The sequence below is a fragment of the Diorhabda sublineata genome, chromosome 6, assembly GCF_026230105.1.
Source record: "Diorhabda sublineata isolate icDioSubl1.1 chromosome 6, icDioSubl1.1, whole genome shotgun sequence".
Lineage (NCBI taxonomy): Eukaryota > Metazoa > Arthropoda > Insecta > Coleoptera > Chrysomelidae > Diorhabda > Diorhabda sublineata.
In genome coordinates this window covers 21128249-21150431 of record NC_079479.1, presented here as the reverse complement: position 1 = coordinate 21150431, position 22183 = coordinate 21128249, and the positions used below count along the sequence as shown (strand labels likewise).

General features: G+C 32.8%; 2 protein-coding genes across 2 annotated transcripts in view; both read left to right on the top strand.

The window, feature by feature from the left end:
- LOC130445918 (vitellogenin receptor) overlaps window positions 1-22183 on the top strand; it is a 99724-nt gene that overhangs the window by 5227 nt on the left and 72314 nt on the right. Inside the window, exons 2-6 of the mRNA XM_056781819.1 lie at window positions 9153-9331; window positions 14745-14869; window positions 18496-18736; window positions 19394-19675; window positions 21001-21302. Coding sequence (XP_056637797.1) covers window positions 9154-9331; window positions 14745-14869; window positions 18496-18736; window positions 19394-19675; window positions 21001-21302 — 1128 coding nt within the window. The 5' untranslated portion in view covers window position 9153. The remainder of the gene's footprint in view (window positions 1-9152; window positions 9332-14744; window positions 14870-18495; window positions 18737-19393; window positions 19676-21000; window positions 21303-22183) is intronic.
- On the top strand, window positions 170-8873 carry LOC130445919 (uncharacterized). Its single transcript, XM_056781820.1, has 2 exons — window positions 170-2610; window positions 2767-8873. The coding sequence occupies exon 2, from the start codon at window positions 3395-3397 to the stop codon at window positions 4607-4609; it is 1215 nt and encodes a 404-aa protein (XP_056637798.1). The 5' UTR covers window positions 170-2610; window positions 2767-3394; the 3' UTR covers window positions 4610-8873.

Sequence of the window (22183 nt, the reverse complement as noted above, 5' to 3'; positions counted from 1 at the left end):
ATAAAATATTATGAAACAATATTATAACTTACAATCCTTGTTTTATTGAATTTTTTATTTATTTTTATGTTTTTTCCTAAAACTAATAGCTGCAGAGAAAAAATAATAAACATCATAATTTATAATTTTATCAATAAATTGAGTCGAAAACAGTAAAGATGCAAAATTTAATACGATTTATAATAAATGCTAGAAATAACCACCTCTTGCAAAATACATGAACGTAGCCTACATGTCTTGGATTGGCGTAGATGTTCAAAGATATGAGATGTATTTCCTATACACGCTAATTGAATTCGATTCTTCAAATCGTAACAACTAAGGGTGTCATGTAGACTCATGATTTAAGGTTACCCCACAAACAAAAATCACAACTTGGAGATCGAGAAAGCCAATGTTGGGACTCTCCTCGACCAACCCAACAGTTTTGATATGTTGCATCTAAATGTTGCCTAGGAGTTCGACTGAAGTGTACTGGATGACCATAGTACATGAGCCACATGTTTTGACTTAAGTTCGGTATCTTCAAGTAGTTCAGTCAGGGAGATCATTTTCGGAAAAACTGATATCGATACATCAAATGTGGCCCAATAAAGTTATCCCCTACAATACCAATCCATATGTTCGATGAAAAAACATTTTGAGAATAGTGCTCTATAATTTTAGGATTCTCTTCTGCGCCATTATGATAGATACTCTTAAAAAATGTACTCGTCCGTAAACAATACATTATATAAAAACTTAGGATTTTGTCGCATTTCGTATGTTAACCATTCACAAAATCTAGCTCATTGAGGAAAATCTCTAGATAAAAGAGCTTGAATCCGTAGGATGTAATAAGGATATAACTTCTGCTGTTTTCAAACTCGCCACATAGATGACTAGCTGTTATTTGTTCTCTTGTTCTTGTTTTATTATTACATTTCTAACTATCCGGAAACCGAATTTTTTTTAACATTCCAATTGCGGATTGTGAATACGTGCAAATACGGAATGATGAGGCGTCATTCGTTAGGGATATTTTTCAGCATCAAGGCGTCTAGCTTGTCGAGAATTAGCATTTGCCATACCATACACAAAATGCATGACGGCCATTTCAGCGTTTGTATACATGTTTAAATACACAAATACTGCAAAAATTACAACCTACAAACTCACAAGTAAACCTCGATTGGTAAATAGTAACAACAGTGTTAACATCTGTTTACTACTTTAAATAAACATTAAATAAACACGGCAAATGAATTGTCGAAGTGACAACAGTCTACTATTCTAAAACTTTCTAATTAAAAACAAGCTAGAGGTGTTTATTTCCAGCATTTATTATGAATCGTATTACATTTTTCATTTTTACTGTTTTCTACCCAATTTATTAAAAAAAATTAAATTATGGTATTCATTCGTTTTCTCTGTAGCTATTGGTTTTGGAAGAGTGAGAATAAATTTTTTTAAGAAGGATTTTAATTTATAATCAATTCTATTCCACAAAACTTCATCTTGAAAAAAGTTTTGAGATGAAATAATGTATGGGCTGCTAATTTCACCCCCGTATAATATAACAGGAATATCAACAAAAATACCCGTGGTAAGTGCTTTGCAGAGATGTGACATTTTAAAAATAACAGTATTTGAAATGCAAAATACAAAATACAAAATACCTATTTCCATTTTGTATTTAAATACTTTTTTTAGAAAAGCATTTTATATTTTATTTGAAATACCTTTTAGGACATATTTTGTATTTGCAAAATGCAAAATACTTTTTGCTAAGTTTTGTAAACATCGAAGAATTAATAATTAATGTGTTACAATCTTCAATTAAAATCTTGTTACAATAAAAGAGCACTGTAAATAAAACACTATGTAACTTGGTCTGATCAGCTTCGTTTATTATCGACTCTTTTCGTATGAATTCGGGATTATTCGGTCACCTTACCATGCGGTGAGTTTTCGTTGCCGAAAACGCTAATAGTAGTAATCTGTGCAAGCCACTTAGGTTGCCAAATGTGTTGAACCGAACGAACGAATTATCTCTTTTTACACTTTTAATAAAGTTATCTTGCTTTCCGATAAAATAATAACGAAACCAAAAAAGTGAACCAAATAATTATTGAACTGTTTCGAGTTTGTTTGCAAGTTGATCATAAATTCGGTTAACCGGTAACCTAACCTAACCTACTGAATAAATTACTTGGTAACTATCTTTTCAGTGAATTAAATTTGAAAACATGTAAGTACACAAAATGAATAATTATATCTCATGTTATTTTTAATTAGCTACCCGCTACCCACCAAACCCAATTTATAAACAATTACCTATGTTTTCATATTAAAACAAACAACGCTTGTTAAATACTTTAATTAATACATTGATTTATCTATACCTGCAAAATGCATACATGTTATTTTTATGCTTAATCCCCATGATATTTTCTATTTTGTTTCAGGGATGATAATATTTCTCTACCATTGATATTAAAGTATTGTTTTAAAGATATAAAAAAGGATGCTGGAAGTGAGAATAATAATATATCGGCTGTTTGCAAGAAATGCTCTAAAACATTAAAAGGAAGTCTAATTTCAACTACAAATTTTTTAAATCATATAAAAGTGAGTAACATGTTAATTTTATTTCCTAATCAAACTTGATATTTCTTCATTTGTTACAATTACATAGACAATAGGTGTATATAAATAAACAAACTGCAATAGCTGATTCTGGTTGTGTATGTGTGAATGTATAATGATATTACTTTTTTTTTTCAGAGAAAAGGTCATGGTGATCTATTGACAGAGTATGAAAATTTAAAATCCCAAACCAAAACCTCCAAAAAGAAAAAATGTGGCACACACACTGATGAAAATAGTGCAAGTACTTCGAAAAAACTGATACAAAGCACTCTTCCAACTACTTTGCCAACGTCAATTAATTTAGACAAGTTGGTTATAGATTTTATAATTGATACAATGTCACCAATATCTATTGTCGAAAATAAATCATTTAGGACTCTAATTGAAGGTGCTCAAAAACTACAAAACCCACCAAAATTTATGTGCCGTCGCACATGTAACAAGAGAATTGCTGATATGTGCGCAGAATATAAGGAAAATCTAAAAATAAAATTAAAAACCGTTGATTATGTGTGTACGACAGCAGATGCTTGCTCATCATTAAGGAGAAGTTACCTAGGTATGACTGTTCATTGGATTGATCCTCACACATTTGAGAGAAATAGTTTTACTCTTGCTTGTAGAAGATTTAAAGGAACTCATACCTTTGACAAAGTGGCCGAACTGATCATTGACATACACACAGAGTATCATTTGAGGGTACCAAAAATAACAAAAACTGTAATTGATAATGGCTCAAATATGTTAAAAGCATTTAAAATTTATGGAAAATCTGAATTGGGAATGGACGCTACTGATGGAATTTTTTTTTTCATCATCTGACATAGAAAACATTTCAGTAAATAAAAATGATGACGACCATAATAATAATAATGAACATGACGACGATGATGATGAGACATTTCTCTTAAAAGAATTTCCTGAATCTCAAAAACCTGAAGAAACATATCAACTGCTTAACCATGAAAGATGTACCACCCACACATTGCATTTAATTACCTCTCGTGATATTATTCAGGCAAGATCTCAAAATATTTCATATAAAAAGCTGCATGATGCAGCTATGGCTAAATGCCAAGCAATTTGGAATTTGTGTTCAAGGTCCCCCAAAGCGTCTGAAATATATTGTGAAACTACCGGGAAATCTCCGACAAGTCCATGTCCAACAAGATGGAATTCATATTATAACTGTATTATGGATCTTTTAAAAGTTCAGGAAACTTTAAATGAAACCTTAAAAAAACTAGGATTGTCGGTTTTTAAAGAAATTGAATTGCAGTTTCTAATTGAATATACCAACTGTACAAAACCCATAGCAGAAGCTATCAAAAGCTTAGAGGGAGATAAAGAAACATTTTATGGATGCCTGCTACCTGAGTTAATAAGAATACAAAAAATCTTGCATTCATTACAAATGGACAATCCCATATACTGTGGAGTACTGATAGAGACAATAAAAAAAAGCTTAGAGAAGAGGTTTGGAAAATTTCATGATTTGAAGGATCCTAAAGCTAAAGATGCAATTTTGGCATCGGTGTCATATCCTTTTTTTAAATTAAAATGGGTGCCAAAAGGAAATAGAGAACATATAAAGGAATTGTTCCTTGCAGAAGTGAGAAAACTTAAAAATGATCATAAAGATAATACATCCCAATCATCACACAAGAAAGAAAAAAATGAATCCTACTACATGTTCTATGATGATTCGGATTCCTCACTAGCTAGTGATAGTGCAAATGCAAACACCACTATTGACCTGGAATCATTGCAATATTTGAAGGATAATGATGTCAGCCTGCAATCATTAAATAAATATCCTACAGTAAAGATGTTATTTTTGAAATATAATACCTGCTTGCCTAGTTCTGCGCCAGTAGAGAGGCTTTTTTCTTATGGTGGCATGATTATGAGACCACACAGGAGAAAGATGAGCGACAGTGTATTTGAGCAAATTATTTTATTAAAATCTGTTAAATAAATTTAATTTAAGTAAGTTATCAAAGTAAATTTACCAGCCTGTTAGCTGGCTAAAATAAATAAACTTTTCAACAAAATAAAGATAATTTAAAACTAAAAGTATTTTATTTTAATAAAGCATTTTGTAAATACGTATTTTGCATTTAGTATTTTAAATATAAAATGAAAAACTATTTTTTATTTTGTATTTGAAATAACAAAATACAAAAAGTATTTGCATTTTGCATTTAAATACATTTTATAACCTATTTTGCACATCTCTGGTGCTTTGTAAGTACACGAAAATAAAAGAATCTTAAGTTTCTAGCTTCACTGAAAATGCACACATATAGAATATGATCTGGAATAACATATACCTTTTATAATGGTAAAATTAACCTGTTAGATATTTTTCTTTATTTGAACGTTTCGTGTTATGTATAAATTGTTTATTGGATTTGGATGAAAAACTTTATAAATAATAATAATTTTAAATGGAATGGGCACATATCGCGGACGGAGCCGCGACGGGAAACGATAGTATCAAATATTTTATCTTTAGATTTTGAATCGAGAAAATAGAAAGGATGGGAGCTTGAAAAACTTCGTGTATGATTTGATAATATTTATTTAGTTTATAAAAGACATTCATACACATATAAGTATATAAGTACAAACGACTGCATCATGATGTGTGATTAACACTCTTGTACAGTGTGGAGAAGATTCTCTGTGTTATTGTTCAAATATATTTTCTCTAAAATTACAATAAAATGGCAAGGTGAGCTTTTATACTTATGTACCATTTGACACACACGACGTTTATTACACAAAAGTAAATACAACCTCATATTGAAAAAATAAATATAGTCACAAACCAAAAGAAATGTACAAGACAATCCTTTTTTCTGAATCATCTTAATATACAAGGATGTATTGATATCTAGTTAGCTTAGACCAGTGCCATGCATAAACAAAATATTGCGTTACCATAGCAACGAACAATAACTTATTAGAAGTGTCAGTGTAAAGTTTGACGTCAAAAAAGTAAACCAGAGTTATGCAATAAATTAAAAGAACAAAGATGTCTACCGAAATTGTGAAAATCGAAAAATTCGAATATCGAGCCATCATCAAGTACCTGTATTTAAAAGGGTTAAGAGGTAAACAGATTTAGGAAGACATGCTTAATACCCTTGGTGAACAATGTTCTTCGTATGCGACCGTGAAAAATTGGACTGCAAGCTTCAAATTGGGCTAAAACGAAAAAATTAAAGAGAAAAGACGTGGGAAGCTATCCAAAGGTGTTTTGTTTTTGCAGGACAACGCCCCTGCACACAAATCTCATGTTCCTATGCATAAAATGAGTGATTTAGGGTTTGAATTACTAGAACACCCCCCTTATTCACCAGATTTGGATCTTTCCTCAACTGAAAAAAGTAAGTTTTCTTCCAACGAGGAGGTAATAAAAGCTGTGGATGTCTGGTTTGCAGAGCAAACGTTTTTTTTTAAATGGTCTAGAGACGTTGCAGGTTCGCTGTAATAAATGTATCCATTTAAGAGGAGAATATTATGTTGAGTAATAAAATATTTTGACATGGAAATTTTTGTATGGTTCTATGGTAGGCTAAGAATTTCTCAATATATCCTCGTATATAATTCTACTGTACGTGAGTATGTCACTGAACTTCTAAACGGCTGTACCGATTTGAATGAATTTTTTTGTATGCGTGGCGCCCTGATTGGCTTAGATTCACAAATCAACCCGACAAATGGCGCTGCACTCGGTATCTAGGTTATTTATTTATCTATACTGCAACTAAACGGTTGGATCGACTTCATTTTTTGTGTATGCATTCGAGTGGGGGCCCGGAAAATTCACCGTTTATGGATTATTTATCTAAACCACTATCAATAGATGCAGTTGGTGTTCAATATTGTTGTATTCGACGTACAAATCAATAGCTTGACATTGTTTCATTATATCAAGTGTTGTATATATTAAATGTATATCGTTTATTTATTGGCATTTAATATTTAGTGTATTATATTAAATTAGTGTCGTTATTATGACATTTCAATTTTTTTGTACGCGTTGTTTTGATATAACTGCTTCTCTATTCGAACCCACCACACAGATAAATGGCTGATATTTAGAGTGTTGAAAATATTTCTAGTGCTCGTTTATAGATGTACATCAATTTCACCTAAAATTTCTTGTGCTACCATCACATTTCTAGTTTTACGGAAACCACAAGTGTTTGTTTAATTTTGTTTAACATTCCAGCTTCGGATAAGCGGCTCTGATTCCATTCAAATACGGAATAATGAGGCGTCATATTGAATGTATTTCGTATATTTATTGGCATTTAATTTTAATGTATTGTATTGAAATAGCTTCATTATGACATTTCAATTATTTGTAAGCGGTCTTTTGATATTATATGTATTCGTTATGAGAAATGCTTTGATTGAAAGCATATTTCAAGATTTACAAGTTAATTATATTGATCATGTGTGGCTTCGTGAATGAGCTATTTTAACCGTAAAAATATTGATGTTGACGCTACTAACATAAGTATACAACAATCATTACCCGATAATGAGATATTCTTCATTTCGATCGACACTGTTACTGATCCAGACTAAGCAGTCAACTATCCTGTTGAATTTTTGAATTCGTTGGATATACGAGTACTATACATCACTTGCAATTAAAAATTGGTTCACCTATTATATTGGTTCGGAATTTAAATGCACCTAAGCTATACAAAGGTACAAGATTGTTCTTCTTCTTCTTACGTGTATTAGGCGTAGTCGCCTGTTTTATCGTCGACATGGGCATGTTGCCGGTCCCAAGCCCGGATAAAGAAGGAGGGTTTTTGGTTTAGGTTAGCTCCCAGAATAAGGTTAAAACAGACATCGCTCAAAGAATCGAAACTTTGTCTCGGAACAGGACGGTACAATATTAGTCATAAAAAAATTATGAGCTATGTTGTTGAAGCTACAATTGTTGAAATACAAGTTTCACCTGCCACGAATCCCAATGATCCCTTCAGACTCACCCATCCTATTAGGACTTCCGCAATTTCTAGAAAATCCCATCTTTTCACATGGCTAATTGTATGAGACGATTTTTCACGTTGGAGAACCGTCGAGTTTATTCATTAATACTTCTCTGGAATCGACTAAAAATATTATTCATCAACTCTTATTAAGATAAAACTAAAATTAAACAAATTGTTTAGAATGGATTGTTAATGGAAAAATTGAGTTATTTCAAAATAAAGAATAATGAATCATACTTTTCACACCGGACGTCTGTCTGGTCCGCTAGTAATATATATAACTATTATAAACAAGTTTCAGTACTGCGAGGTTTTGCTAATTTGCTAAAACGAAACGAATATATGAAAACGTAAGGGAAGACATGGGGAGAGAGTTTAGGATAGAGGTTTAAACGAGTACAGTCTTAGTCTTCTATCATGAGATTTGATAATAAAAGCACAAAAAATGAATTTGAACATTTGAAAACCTGAAAGTCATTTTCATAGAAGATGGAGGAATAAATACAGAGAGAGAGAACAGAGTAAAAAAAGCTAATAAAAAATACTAGGCTGTAAATAAAATACAATATTCAAGAAAAAATAAATAGAGAGACATTCATATGATGGTATACAACTTGATAATGCCTATCTCAATATATGGACGTGAAACTTATGTAATGGATAAAAAGACACAGAATAACTGCAGCTTAGATGAAACAACAAACGAAAATAACAGGAAAAATAAAAAAAAATTAGTTGAAAGATGCTTAAGCTTGTACACATAACGAGAAGAACACCACAAACCTAATACCCCAATAATTTGACGCTTAAAAGGTCACAAAAAATTCTGGAGAAAAAGAAGAAGATCTATATACGATTTTTGCATCTAGTTACTCAACTATCAAAAACCATACATGAGCTCAAAAATCGACTTCCTCAACTTTGGATAGAAATTGCACAAAATTTATTGAACAATTTGGTTTGCTAAGAAGATGTGTTGCTGTGATACGTGCGCTTAAGGGTCATACATTATATCAATTGTTGTCTATTTGTTTACATACCTAGTATACTGAGATTTTACGATTAGTTCTAGTCATTCAACTATTCACAAATATAAAATTTTTTTATTCTGTGTTTCAAAATTAAATTTAAGCAATATCCTCAACAATCCAACTGCAGTTTATAAGGTGATCGATTGAATGATCAGTGTAAAGCAGTAAATAAAATTATTGCATTGAATCAAAGTGGTGTCAATGATAAAAAATGTATTTTGTTTAGAATCTTCGTTGATAACTCGACTAGAATACGAAAAAACTACCATCAACTAGTTATAATTTTAAAGAAATTATTACAATTGATTGCTTTTATTTCCGTGTTTCTAAATTAGTTACCCCAATGGACCATATTGATTATTGCTTTGATGCTGCATGCATAGATTTGAAAGATATTATAGTATGTTCGTAGAAGAAGCTTACAGCTTTCATTCGAGTGCATTAAACTATTTTTATTTAATTATAGAATGTTCACCATTCTGCTCCTAGGAGCAATAACAACATCTTCAGCAATTCTCAATTCCGTAGAAGCATTTCAGTGCTCAATCGATCAATTTGAATGCAAAAATCAAGAATGTATCGATCTACAGTTAAAATGTAACGGCTTCAATAACTGTGAAGATGGATCGGATGAAATAGGTTGCGGTAAGCTAGAATTCAATAATATTTACTCATTCAAGGTGTATGCATATAGTGTGAAATAATTGTTTCTTAATTTCTCAATTCTGCTGCATATCAACGTTTAAATTGAATTGCGTAAATTTGAAACATAAATGTTAATATACTGGGCAAATCACATCAATCCAGTCTACGTGCTTTATTTTTAAAAGCTCCAAAAAAATCTGATTCCAAAGACGTGGATGATAAAAATGGAAATACACTTAGTGACATTAGAAGTATTACACCCAGAAAGTTTAGTTTACCGACCTTCATGTTCTTGTAATGTGGTTAATTTGAAATATATTTAAATAAATGCTCAGAAGCTCCACTTTATTGGTGACAATAACAGTCTCTCGCTTTCTATCTCTCACATCTCGGTGTTTTTACTATCCAAATGCTTAAGGTCTGACGATCTAGTTTCGCCCAATATTAAAACAGAATGAGGCGGGACTAGACATACATTCGGGAGGTTTGGATTCTTGCGTTAGACTATTTCAGGAACAACTTCGTTTCTAACAATACTTAAATATTTCTTGACTGTGAAATTTTCTCATAAATATATTGGTGACTATCAAATAGTTGTGATTTTTACGGCTCAAAGTTGTTAAAAACCGAAAACTCTTCAAAAACTGTGTTTTGGATACGATTGTTTCTTCATTATGCTTAGAATTAAGCCTGCTATGTAGCTCTACTACAACTTTACTACGTTGACGGTTAAGCTGTATGAGGAACATAATTCCCTGTAGCTGAAAATTATTTTAATTAAATTTAATTCTTTGAATAGACATAAAGTATTATTTGAAAATATATTGGCATAGCTTTGCAAAGAGCAGTCAAATTACATGAACGGAAAAATTTATATTTCTAAAGAAAGAAATATAGTTATAGATATTATATATTATATATATGTATATATATGTATATATATATATATATATATATATATATATATATATATATATATTATAGATAAGTTATAGTTGATTCCAGACTTCCAGGTGGCTACGCCGATACAGAATGAATTGAAACAGCACTAACAAGTGTCGAAGGGTCGCCGACGGCCGCTATTTAAAAAGGGGCACTTTGACGATCGCCGTCACTGTCATTGATGATTTTGAAAAATTTAATGTCATGGTACTAACATTATTCCTGAGATGCTGAAATCCGAATGAAATATTAGGAGTTTTTACCTAAATATTTTTAAAATATTGAAACAATGAAACGAATGATGAATTTTGAGGCTTTGAAAAATATTTTTGTAAAAACAAATATTTATAATTGGATCCTACTTTAGTGTTTTTCAAAGTTATCAAGATCAATACACTTTTGCATGTGTTTGAACCATTTTTCGAAGCTCTGCTCCTATACCGATTCAGGTACCTCCAAAACATGTGATTTGAACGTATCAAACGCTTCTTTAGGTGTATAAAAACGTTAATCTCGCAAATTATTTTTGATATACGTGAATAAGAAGAAATCATTATGTACCGAACAAGACCTACTCGACAGACAGACGTGGCTCATGAACATCGCGTTCGCTCTCAGATGCCCAGAACGTCAATTTATCGTTTTAGAGAAGTGCAAGCCTCTAGAATTGGGTACTAACGCTACTACTTTCCGAACACTACAACCTACAAAAGCTCAAGTTCAAAATCCTCAGGCATCTACATATGACAGGCACCACTCGAATTGATCTAATTTAATAGAATTGATCCATGAATAGGGATGAAGAGACTCTAGGTAGCAGCTTTGTTGATCATTCATTATTCAAATTGAAGCGCTAAGAATCTGTCATTTTTCTTTCCTACTCTTTTAAAAATATTCATTCTTATATCTTTCAATGGTATTTCATTGTTCCCTACAAAAGATATTTTTATTGCATCAAATAATTTTCCTTTGCTTTTTGCCTTTTATGTAATTTATTTGTCTAATTTTCCAGCTCCTGCTATTGTTCAAAGTATTTGTAGTTTCTATTTGATTTATTTGTTTTATATGTATTTTAATCGAATTTGTGTGCTTATAACCATTACATAATACTATATTCATGTTCATGTATTTTTTAAATATTTGGTTTTTTGAATAAATTGAGATTTTGACCGGTATCGGCATCTTCTGATAAAAATCGCTATTCTGTAAGTGAAACTTTTAGGTTAAGAATCATTGATCCAAAGTGAGCAATGTCACACCCAACGCGCGAATATTTTACGCATATATAAATCTGGAGATATAAGGCATATGTTTCCTTTTGATATCCCGATAGCCTCTTCTATCTCTCTTAAGTTTAATCTTACGGTCCTTCAATACCATTTGATATACTTTTTCGAAAGCTGTTGCGATTTTTGGCCATCCCAAGCTCTAGTCCTCAGTCATGTTGATGCTATATTAGAATTCACACGACCAAAATTTTACGGTCTTAAATGATAGTGCAGAGTCTCCAAACACAGTGTCCAACTTCTTCTTTTTTCTTTTCTTCTTCTTCTTCTTATTTTAAGACTATGTCTTGTGTTTTCAAAGAGGCAGCCTAAGTTGTGACCCCGAGGACCAGCTTTCATACCAGTGCTTTGGTGGTCTTCCAGGCGGTCTAATTGTATTGGGTCTCTCTTCCTTTGCGATTTTCGCCAGTCGATCGTCGTCCATTCTATTGACATGATCTCTCCATGCTCTTCTTCTAGTTCTGGCCCATCTCACTATATCCGGAACGTCACACATTCTTTTAATTTCATTGCTCCTTATTCTGTCTCTTAGTGTTTTCCTTGTGATTGAGCGTAATGTCTTCATCTCGGTCGTTCTAAGAATCCGCTTAGTAGTTGCAGTCTCCGCCCTCGTTTCTATGGCGAATGTCATTACTGGTCTGACACAAGTTTTATATATTCGTGTTTTGCTTTCGATACTTAAAAATTTATTCCTCCATATCACGGCTCGAAGGAATCCTGATATCCTAGATGCTGCTGTTGTTCGAGTTTTGACTTCTTGTTTCAAGTTCCTATTGCTCGTGATATTAACCCCTAAATATTTAAAAGACATAACTTGCTCTACACTTTTCTTCACTTATACTATTGTTAAACAGAAATTAAGTAATCTCCCAACGCATACATAAATACATTTATCAATTTATATTGATAAGTGTTGATATCTTCAGATCGGAAACTTTTCAGACAACGATCGTAAAGATTGCGGCGTGTGTTCCTCCATTGGGTCGAAATCAGAAGTGAATGAGTTTCTTGATTATTTTCCTTAATGTTTTCTCTATGGTTTTAGCAAATTTTAGTTAGATTACTCGTATTCTGTAGTTACATTCGTTTGTCACTTTCTCTCTTTTGGCTTTACTTATTGCATTTTTTATCTCTTCTAATGTGATTTCCTTTTCCATATTTGCGCCATTTTAGTCTTTCTCTTCTTTCTTCACTTTCGTTTTGTCCATTCAGAGGTTCTTTCAAGTATTATCGCCACCTTTCTCTAACTTGGTCTACCTCTGTGATTATTACGCCTTTTTTGTCTTTTATATTTCCCAGAGTTATATTTTTCTTGTTCCGTTTGCCCATATATTTTTCTATTTTTCCTTAATTATTTTTTTGACTTTTAATTTCCCTAGCCTGTATTTCTCATAGTTTTTCTTGTAGGACGTTTGTCCGGAAAATACTTATAAAAGTTGAATAATTATTTTATTTTTACTATTATTCTGGTATTACAATATGGTCTTCCTCAAAGTAAACTCTCTTAGACAAGACGCACTCCTGCAAACGCCTTTTCCACTGTTAATAACATTGCTGAATTGTGATGCTGTTCAGTTACCGTGTCGTTTCTTCCATGAGGCTTCCACATCTCCAAAGTGCCGCGCTCGAAGCACTATTTTGCATTTAAGGAACAAGAAGAAGGGGCTATATCGGCTATATCGAGTGAATAAGGCGAGTGGTCTGTTACGGTGATTGAGCTTCGGACCAAAAACTGGCGCAAAACAACGGGCGCATTGTCGTGATGAGGGATCCACCTGTCCTCTTGTGGTAAATCCGATGAAACTCGAACCAAACGAGACGTCTTAAAACTTCAGTGACAAATTCCTTGCGAACAATACCTCTAGAATCAAAGAAATCAATCGTCATTGTCTTCACATTGGACCTTGACTTTCACAATTTTTTTGTTCTCGATTCACCTGCTAGCTTCAATTGATTGCTTTGAGATTTGAGCTCTAAGTACATCAAATTCGTAAAATCACGACTTGTCTCCAGTGATGACTTGGTTGAGAATCTCCTCTCTTTCGTCTGCTTCTGATCAATCCTCACAACACTAAACCCTTTTTGCTTTCTCTTCTGAAGTCAAGAGCTTCGGTACGATTTTCGCCCATAATCTCTTCAAGTTTTTGTGTCAGATTTTATGGACGATTGTTTTGGGTATTGACAGCTGGTCAACTATAATTCTGACTGTCAATGTAGGTTCTTTAAGAACACAAGCCTGAATTCGTTTAGAACATTTTCATCATATCTCGATGTTGAAAGGCGTCCTGGGCGAGAGTCTCCTTTCACTACTTCTTGGCTTTTCCGGAACCTTTTTAACCACTCGTTCACGGTTGGTTCCTTAAGAACATTGTCTTTGTAAACTTATTTCAAACACTCAAAAATCTCACGGCCATTCTTGCATAGCTTTGAAAGAAATTTGCTGTTGACGCGCTGTATCTCAATTAGAGAGAACTCCACGCCGACGGCAGGTGAAAAAAGGTGCAACATGGTGGCGTCTGTAGTCTGTAAAATAAAGTTATTATTCAACTTTTATTGGTATTTTTTGGACAAACCTCGTATTATTCGTCTGAGTTCCATCTTTTTCCATTATTTGTTTTTATTTCTTATACTTATCTTATCCCCACATCTAATAAAGTTGTAATAAGATATTATACATCGGTAGCGGAAGCAAGTCACAAACAGTTCACAGGGGCTCTGGGCATTTCACCTAATATTTGTTGTATTAAACAACATTCGCGGGTCTAATTGCGAATCAGTTTAGAGACAGATTGCATGTGCACTTTCAGAATTGTAGTTCGCGGGGAGAAGAATCAACACGAGAGTCACTATTTTGAAAGTGCGCATGCGATCGGTCCTTAAACAGATTCGGAATCAAACCCGTTGAATTACTCGAGTGTAATAGGGTTTACCCTCATGTGCCTACTTTCAATAAAAAAAATAATATAATAAGCTTAATATAGGTATTCATCTCAAAATAATATTCGAAAATTTTTCAATTTTATTGTGATTTTTAATGTAATGTAATGAAAAATGAAATTAACATCACATTAAATTTGTTAATATTCTCTCCGCAATTAGTCATTTATATTGACTTTTTTTGCTTTCCTCGATTTCTTCCCACGCTATATATCTTCAATATTTTTATAATTTTTGTTACATTACAGATATTTGCAAAGGACCGAATTATTTCAAATGTCATAATAACAGATGCATTAGTACGGCTTTTGTTTGTGACTCCGAAAATGACTGTGGAGATTATTCAGATGAGAGAGACTGTGAAAACTTCAAGGTAGGTCTCAATTTGGTATTTAATACTAAAAATATATGTTAAGAAACTACCTACATTAGCATTTAGCTGACTATATTCACATTATTAAGTATTTGTAGAAAGTACCCTCAACAATAACAACCTAGCTTTATCCTCTTGCAACCTCACGTAATTTCTTATGCATTTAACAACCTCTGGTTTTCCCTGTAGCAGGATTCGAAAAAGGTCGTTAGCTGATATACTATGGAAGTTACACTGAGGCATAAGTTTAGAATGTTTTTTTTTTCAGTTCAATTTTATAAATAAAGAATTTGTAATAGCTGTATGAACAAAAGTAGTGAAAGACCTTATCCCACTAGAGTCTTTATTTTCACCGTATTTTTTAGGTTGCTTATTACACTCGCCTACACAATTTTTGTAACAGTAACAGTTGAGACAATTATTTTTATAACGTTAATACCTTTCAAATCATAGGAAAAATGTTCATAAAGCGCTAATAATTGTAGGCGGAACTCGAAAAATTTGAACAGAGAAACAAAATGTAGTGGCAACATACTAACTCTTAACAAAAAGATGAGACTTTCTAGAATCTCCCATAAAACTCAGGGAGAGGAAGGAGCCTACGAGCGAAATTGAGATGCGAACGAGTATGAGGTTTTCTCACGCGCACTTGTGTGTGTTAAAATCACCCGTCTAGTGTAAATTTTTCTGGTTTCAGATATATTTATACAATGAGCAACATAAAAGAAAAATTAAGAATATTTTGGGTGGTTTCTACTTCTTGTAGCATCTAAAAAGAACAAAACTTTTACTTTTAACTGTTGCACCATTTTTCATTAGAATGAATATTGATCGAAAATAATTTAATCTTTATGCTATGTGAGAAATAAATCACAATTGTAATCAATTCACATTAAAAATGTACACATGTTACAATAAATTCCCATTTTAAAATTATCAATTTTTCTTTACACTTTTTCAGGCTTAGGACTGACAAAAAAAAATTCTTAACTGGCGTGTTTAAAAAATTAATTAACAATTGTTGAGTGTAGCTTTGTGGATTCTAAAAAAATATTATATTTAATTATGTAGTAATTAAAAGTATTATATCATAACCCTTACAATCTAACTTTTTATTCAGGTAGAATGTTTGTTTATCTACGATGATATATTGAAAAATTCTCAGCCTACTAGAGAACCAACCAAAATTTCAATATCAAAATATTTTATTACTCAACATAATCTCCTCTTAATTGGATACATTTATTTAAGCGAACCTGCAACGTTTCTAGACCTTTAAAAAAATGTTTTCCCGTAAGTGTAGCCATTCCATCGATTGTTACTTTGTTTCTGGACCGTAGAAATGTACCCAAGTCTCATCCATAGTAACAATTCGGTTTTAGAAGTCTACATCGTTTTCAAATCGAGCACAGATCGAACGCGACGCTTCTATCCTTGCAATCTTTTGTTCAACATTAAAACATTTTGGGGATCCATTTTGCAGTAATTTTTCTCATGTCCAAATTGACGTGAACTATATGAGGAACGCGTTCGTATGAAATATTCAGTGCTTCAGATATCCGTTTTAGCCCAATTCGATGGTCTGATAAAATCATGTCATCAACTGCAACGATATCTTCGGGGACTGACACAGAAACTGGCCTTCCCGATCGGTCATCATCTTTGATGGAAAATTTACCTCTTTTGAAGCTTCCAGACCAAATCCAAGGACATTGATCACCAAGGGTATTAGGCATATCTTCGTAAATCTGCTTACCTCTTAACTCTTATAAATTTTTCGATTTTCAGAATTTCGGTGGTCATCTTTTTTCTTTTAATTTATCGTGTAATTCTGGTTTATTTTTTTGACGTCAAACTTTACACTGACACTTCTAATAAGTTATTGTTCGTTGCTAACTAGATATCAATACATCCTCGTATTGCTTTTTTTCACTGGGTTGGGTATTAAAATTTTTAATATTTCCAATAAAACGACTATAATTCTCGTCTTGCACATTTAGAAGTTCTTAATTCAAATTTTCAATTTCTACAAATCACAAAATATATGGATAAAATATAAAAATCATGATTACTTCTCGTTTCTTTTCATCTGTTTCTTAGTTAATTTCATTTCCATTGTTAAATGCTTAGTGAGCGAATCATTGTTGAGAAAAGATTTTAACATGTATTTATTTCGAGATCTGTAAAAAAATTTTTTGTTGAACTTAATTAAAACTTAATTAAATAAATCTAAAATTGGCTGTATGTACATTTATGGAGTTACATAACCAAATAACAATAAATATGTCGTTGTGCATTTTCTTTAATAAATGTTTAAGCCAGTTGATTTATTCGGTTACCGAATCTTAATTATTTCTCAATTAGATAGGTTAAACGGTAACACCAAACACTATAACAATAAAATCGCTTAACATTCTTTCAAAATGTTTCTAAGAGCTTGAAAAAGTTATTAAAGCATAACTTAGATCACATAAACGTTTTTTGCGACTACATTAAACAAATAATCACAATCACAAGAAAAACCAAATTCTAGAAACAAAGCCAGAGACACAGTTGAGAAAATCAGGCTATCTTTCAATTTCGTTGCCCTCGCGTCGTTGGCGTTCGAAGTTATCGGATAAAGTCGAAATCAGCTCGGCAAGAGCTCTTTCAGATTGGCCTGGAATGTGTGCCGTGTAGCGTATGCTTCCCATATTGCATTCATTCTATTTCAGAATAATACACTTCAACGAGTTTCTTTTTCATATTGTCAAGCAAAGGTCAAAACGATATCTTTCAAACCAAAAATAATAGTTTTTTGTTTACTATATACGACCGCACGTTTATATTTTGTCGGTGAGTGTGACTAGTTTAAAAGTTGCCAGAGCTAGCTCGATTTGCTCATTATTCTTTAACTGTCCATAATTTCTTTGATGTTTATGACTGTAGTTTAGTCCAATTTAGCTCTGTGAGACGCAAGAGCGTACTGTGATTCATACTTCTTGAACCAACACATCTTAACGTTGGTATAAGAAATGTTTTCGTTCTCACAAATTCAGACTAGTAAGCTTTAAAATGGGTAAAACCAAGAAACTATCGGTTGAAATTCGTGCACTAATTGCAATCGTATCATCACCACCGAATTAAAAATACGTTGACTAATTCTTGGACTACAATGTGTGCTGTGTTAATTGAAGCGTGTCATTGGTACAGTACTGATGACGTCTTTGAATTTACAACAGTTATCCAACAAACTTCATGAAATGGTGTACTGGTACCACATTCACGCCTCTTTCCAGTTCCGTTGAGCCCATATGATTGTAAATAAATACAGTCGCTTTTCCAAAATAAGTTCAGTACAAACTTTTACATCCCTTACGATAAATCTTCAAAATGTATATCTTTTTAAAATCGATCATAGTTCAATAAATATAGATTTTGGGTGGTTTGGGTAATTGTTTTAGAAGGTTTCTGAAAGTGAAAAGTTGATCATTGAAACGCACGGAAGAAAATATAATTGCCAGTTAAGCTCAATGTTCTTACAAATAGTCGTTTGCAAATTTTGCATTTCAAATTTTTTTAAAGAAAAATCAGCATATATTTTCCACTTTTTTTTTAAATTCTGCTTCTATAAACGGAACTTTCAGGTAACAGTCAACTCAGAATGTGAAGAAGGCCATTGGAAATGTACGGATCAATTATGTATACCAAATGATTGGGTATGTAATGGCATATCAGAATGCTTAGATGGGTCAGATGAGACGATAGGATGCAGTAGACACATCGATTGTGATGGGTTCAAATGTAAAAATAGCCATTGTGTACCAAATGAATGGGTATGTGATGGAGTTAACGATTGTAACGATAATAGTGATGAACAAGATTGTGGTAAGACATATTTGTTATCAATTCATACCTTTATATAACTGTTAAGTTTACCCTTTTCCAATTTTAAGGAAAACACTGCAATCTTCATCGTATCAAATATTACGTTCCACAAAATAAAAATAAGCCCTTCTTGGATCCGCATTTGTAAGTTCCCCACTAGATATTGTAGCCATTTAGTCAGTACTTTTTCCGTACTTATTCCGTACTTTCTTTCTCGTTTTCAAGTTTTTGGTAAAATAATCTGAAAGGCAAAAAAGTTTTTGATGATTTACTTAGCTCATTTATTCAACTGCTAATCATCTTAGCAGATATGTATTGCCACATTGTTCCTATTTCGAGCAAATGCCTCACTAACTCTTGGTAAACATTCTCGCAATCATCGCTGATACTACTTTAGCATAATGAGCATTAATATGAGTTTGATTACATTTTTTTTTCTGTTGCCCCTTGTCGTCAGGATTCTCTTAGTTAATGTCCATCTCCTCCACATCTATCGACAACTTCTCTTATTCCAGTAGCCCAGAGGCATAGAAACTTACTTAAAATTCTGTACATCGCTCGCGTTGAAGAAGAGTGAAAAAGTTCACATGTTTTCATTTGGGTCAAGGAATAGTTCTTTCTCAAACCTGAAATTTACAATCTGCATTAATTTTCCAGAAAATCACGTACCATTCGATAAATGTATACCAGAAAATGGAAAATATCTCTGTCAAAATAAGAAAACTTGCATCGATACTCATTTAGTATGTAATGGGGTCGATAACTGCCCGGATCGATCGGATGAAGGTGGAATGTGTAATTCTTCAGTTATAACCTGTCAACATTTGAAGTGTTCACATGCATGTGTACCGCTACCAACTGGACCGAAATGCGTATGCCCAGCAGGACATGTTTCACATGATAATAACTGTACAGATATCAATGAGTGCGATACTTATGGTAAGTATGTAATCTAGTCGAATAATTCTCTTATTCAGGATTATCATAAAACTACGAGGGTAGTCCAAGTATAAGCCTGAATTTTGCTATAAAAATTTTTATTATTAAATTACACGTCATTACACTTTATACACTACGGAAGCTTTAGGATGCCTTTTTCGTAAAATTATATCGGCTTCTTACGTATCCATTTGCGTACGAAGGATCCTACCTCCTCATTGTTTTCTAATCAGAAATAATAGTCGCATGACAATAAATAGGGGCTATAAGCAGGATGTTGCAGTATTTTCCAGCCCAATTTATCCAGCTATATGTAGTCCGGCCTTGTCTTGCAACAAAAATGCTCTACGGATTGAAATATCACGATGTTTTGATGTCTTACAGGATTCACTGTGTTTTTTTGAAAGTTACTATGATACATTATGAGCTCACAATTCATTATCAGTGAGAAAATCAGAAAATCTACGGCGATTACTCCTCTCATGTCCCAAAACACGGTATACAACACCTTTCCCGCTGACATTGTAACCTTCACTTTAATTGGCGCGCCTTCGTCTTTCTTTCTTAATTCCGTAGATACGTGCGTACTAGTATCATCTGTGGTGAATATTCGATACAATAAATTTTCTCCTTTCTCTTCATAACGTTGCAGAAGGCGCTTTCAAACTTCCCAGCTCAAAATTCAGAAGTCTTGGCACCCATCTGGCTAAAACTTTGCGGTAACCGTGCATTCCGGAATTATTTGCTCTATACTACCTACGCTGATGCTGAATTTTTCTATCATATCGGGAACAGTACTGCGTAGGTCTACAAAAATGAGTTTTTCCCCACCCGGCTACGTTTTCGTCGATAACACTCGTTCTGGGCCTTTTCGGAAAGCGAAACATCATTCATACACTAAGGCTTGGAGAAGTACTCATTTTCAAATTGCTCGAATAATTTTCGATAAATTTCCGCGGATTTTACATTATATTTAACCAGAAATGCGCAACAGACACTGGTACGTCCTTTCTCGCTATAAGTACACTAAAAAGCGAGGTAATGCGATTACGGCTGATCTCTACGCTTCATAACAAATCAGCCTAATATACATTTTTACATTAATTTTTTCGCGCGTTCATTTAAAAATTCTGTTTTATGTTTGATCACCCTCGTACATTTCCTTTTATTTTCCCTACTGCTTCGTTAATCCTGTTTCTTAATACTACTGTCTCTGCTTATAGCTTGGTTTGCATTCAGTTAGTTATTCTCTCAATATGTTTTTGTTTCCAAACAGAATAGAATAAATTTGAAGGGTTTATAATAGTGTATATTTATTATCTTAGGTATTTGTGACCAGATGTGCAGAAATACAGTAGGATCCTATGAATGCTACTGTTCCGAAAAATACTATTTGGAATCAGATAAGAGAACGTGCAAAGCTCGAGGTGGTAACGGTTTAATGATCTTTAGTACAAAAAAGGAAATTCGTGCTCTAACATTAGACTCTAAATCATACTTTACTGTTGCTAATGATTTGAAGCAAGTAGTGGGAGTAGATACTGATGGGGTCCACGTTTTCTGGACTGAGATATTTACTGGTCACGAAAGTATTGTAAAATCTATAGAGGACGGCTCTGAAAGAGAGGTTAGTATATTTTATGATATAGAACGAAATTCATGAATTTCATTTACTACGAATGATATTGCTAATAATTTCATGATAGTAAATAACAAGATAAAAAACCAAGGTCAATCAAATTAACATTAATATCTACGCTATTAGTTTTTTAGAAAGAGTGTTCACCAAGGTCAATGGGAATAGTGTTTTCCGAGGTTAATTTACTCATCATTATTTCATTTTCAACTTAATAATACAGTGATTCAAATGCTCAATTCACATTAGTTTTCAATAACATAAAGTTCGCAAAAAAATAGAAGAATAATATATGAAAAGAAATATTAAGCAAGCAAAAAAAATTCCATCGCACTCTTGAGTGAGTACGTCAGCACAGATTAGAAAACAAATACGAGTAGTGTCAACCAGGATATGTTGGGGTGCACTGTAGCAAGTTTTTGGAGAATTCTTTATCTAAAAAATGTTCAAAAAACGCACATTATCATCCTAGGTAATGTACGAATCATCCATGAGTTGCCTAAATATGACAATTCTCACAGAATTAAATTCTAAGAGGACTGTGTTTTCACTCCCATATATATATATATATATATATATATATATATATATATATCACAAATAGAGATAAATGAAAATATCCCATTCCAAAGCTGTAATTTCATTACACCCTATATTTTGTTATTTATTCTAGCTCGTTCTCCGTTTTTTGGAAGTACAAAATACATGAGAAATACATGGTTAGGTTAAATTTGCTGTGGACTGGTGCATTTAAACTACGCGAGTAAATTTTGTTCAACAGTGAACACACTTTTACTGCTGCCACTACACCAACACTCACAATTGGGTGTTTCTCTGTAAACTGGGCAACTACTTGTCCCAGGCTAATTTTG

Coding starts and splice junctions, on each gene's coding strand:
- LOC130445919 (XM_056781820.1), top strand. CDS start 3,395: ATGGAAAATCTGAATTGGGAATGGACGCTACTGATGGAATTTTTTTTT.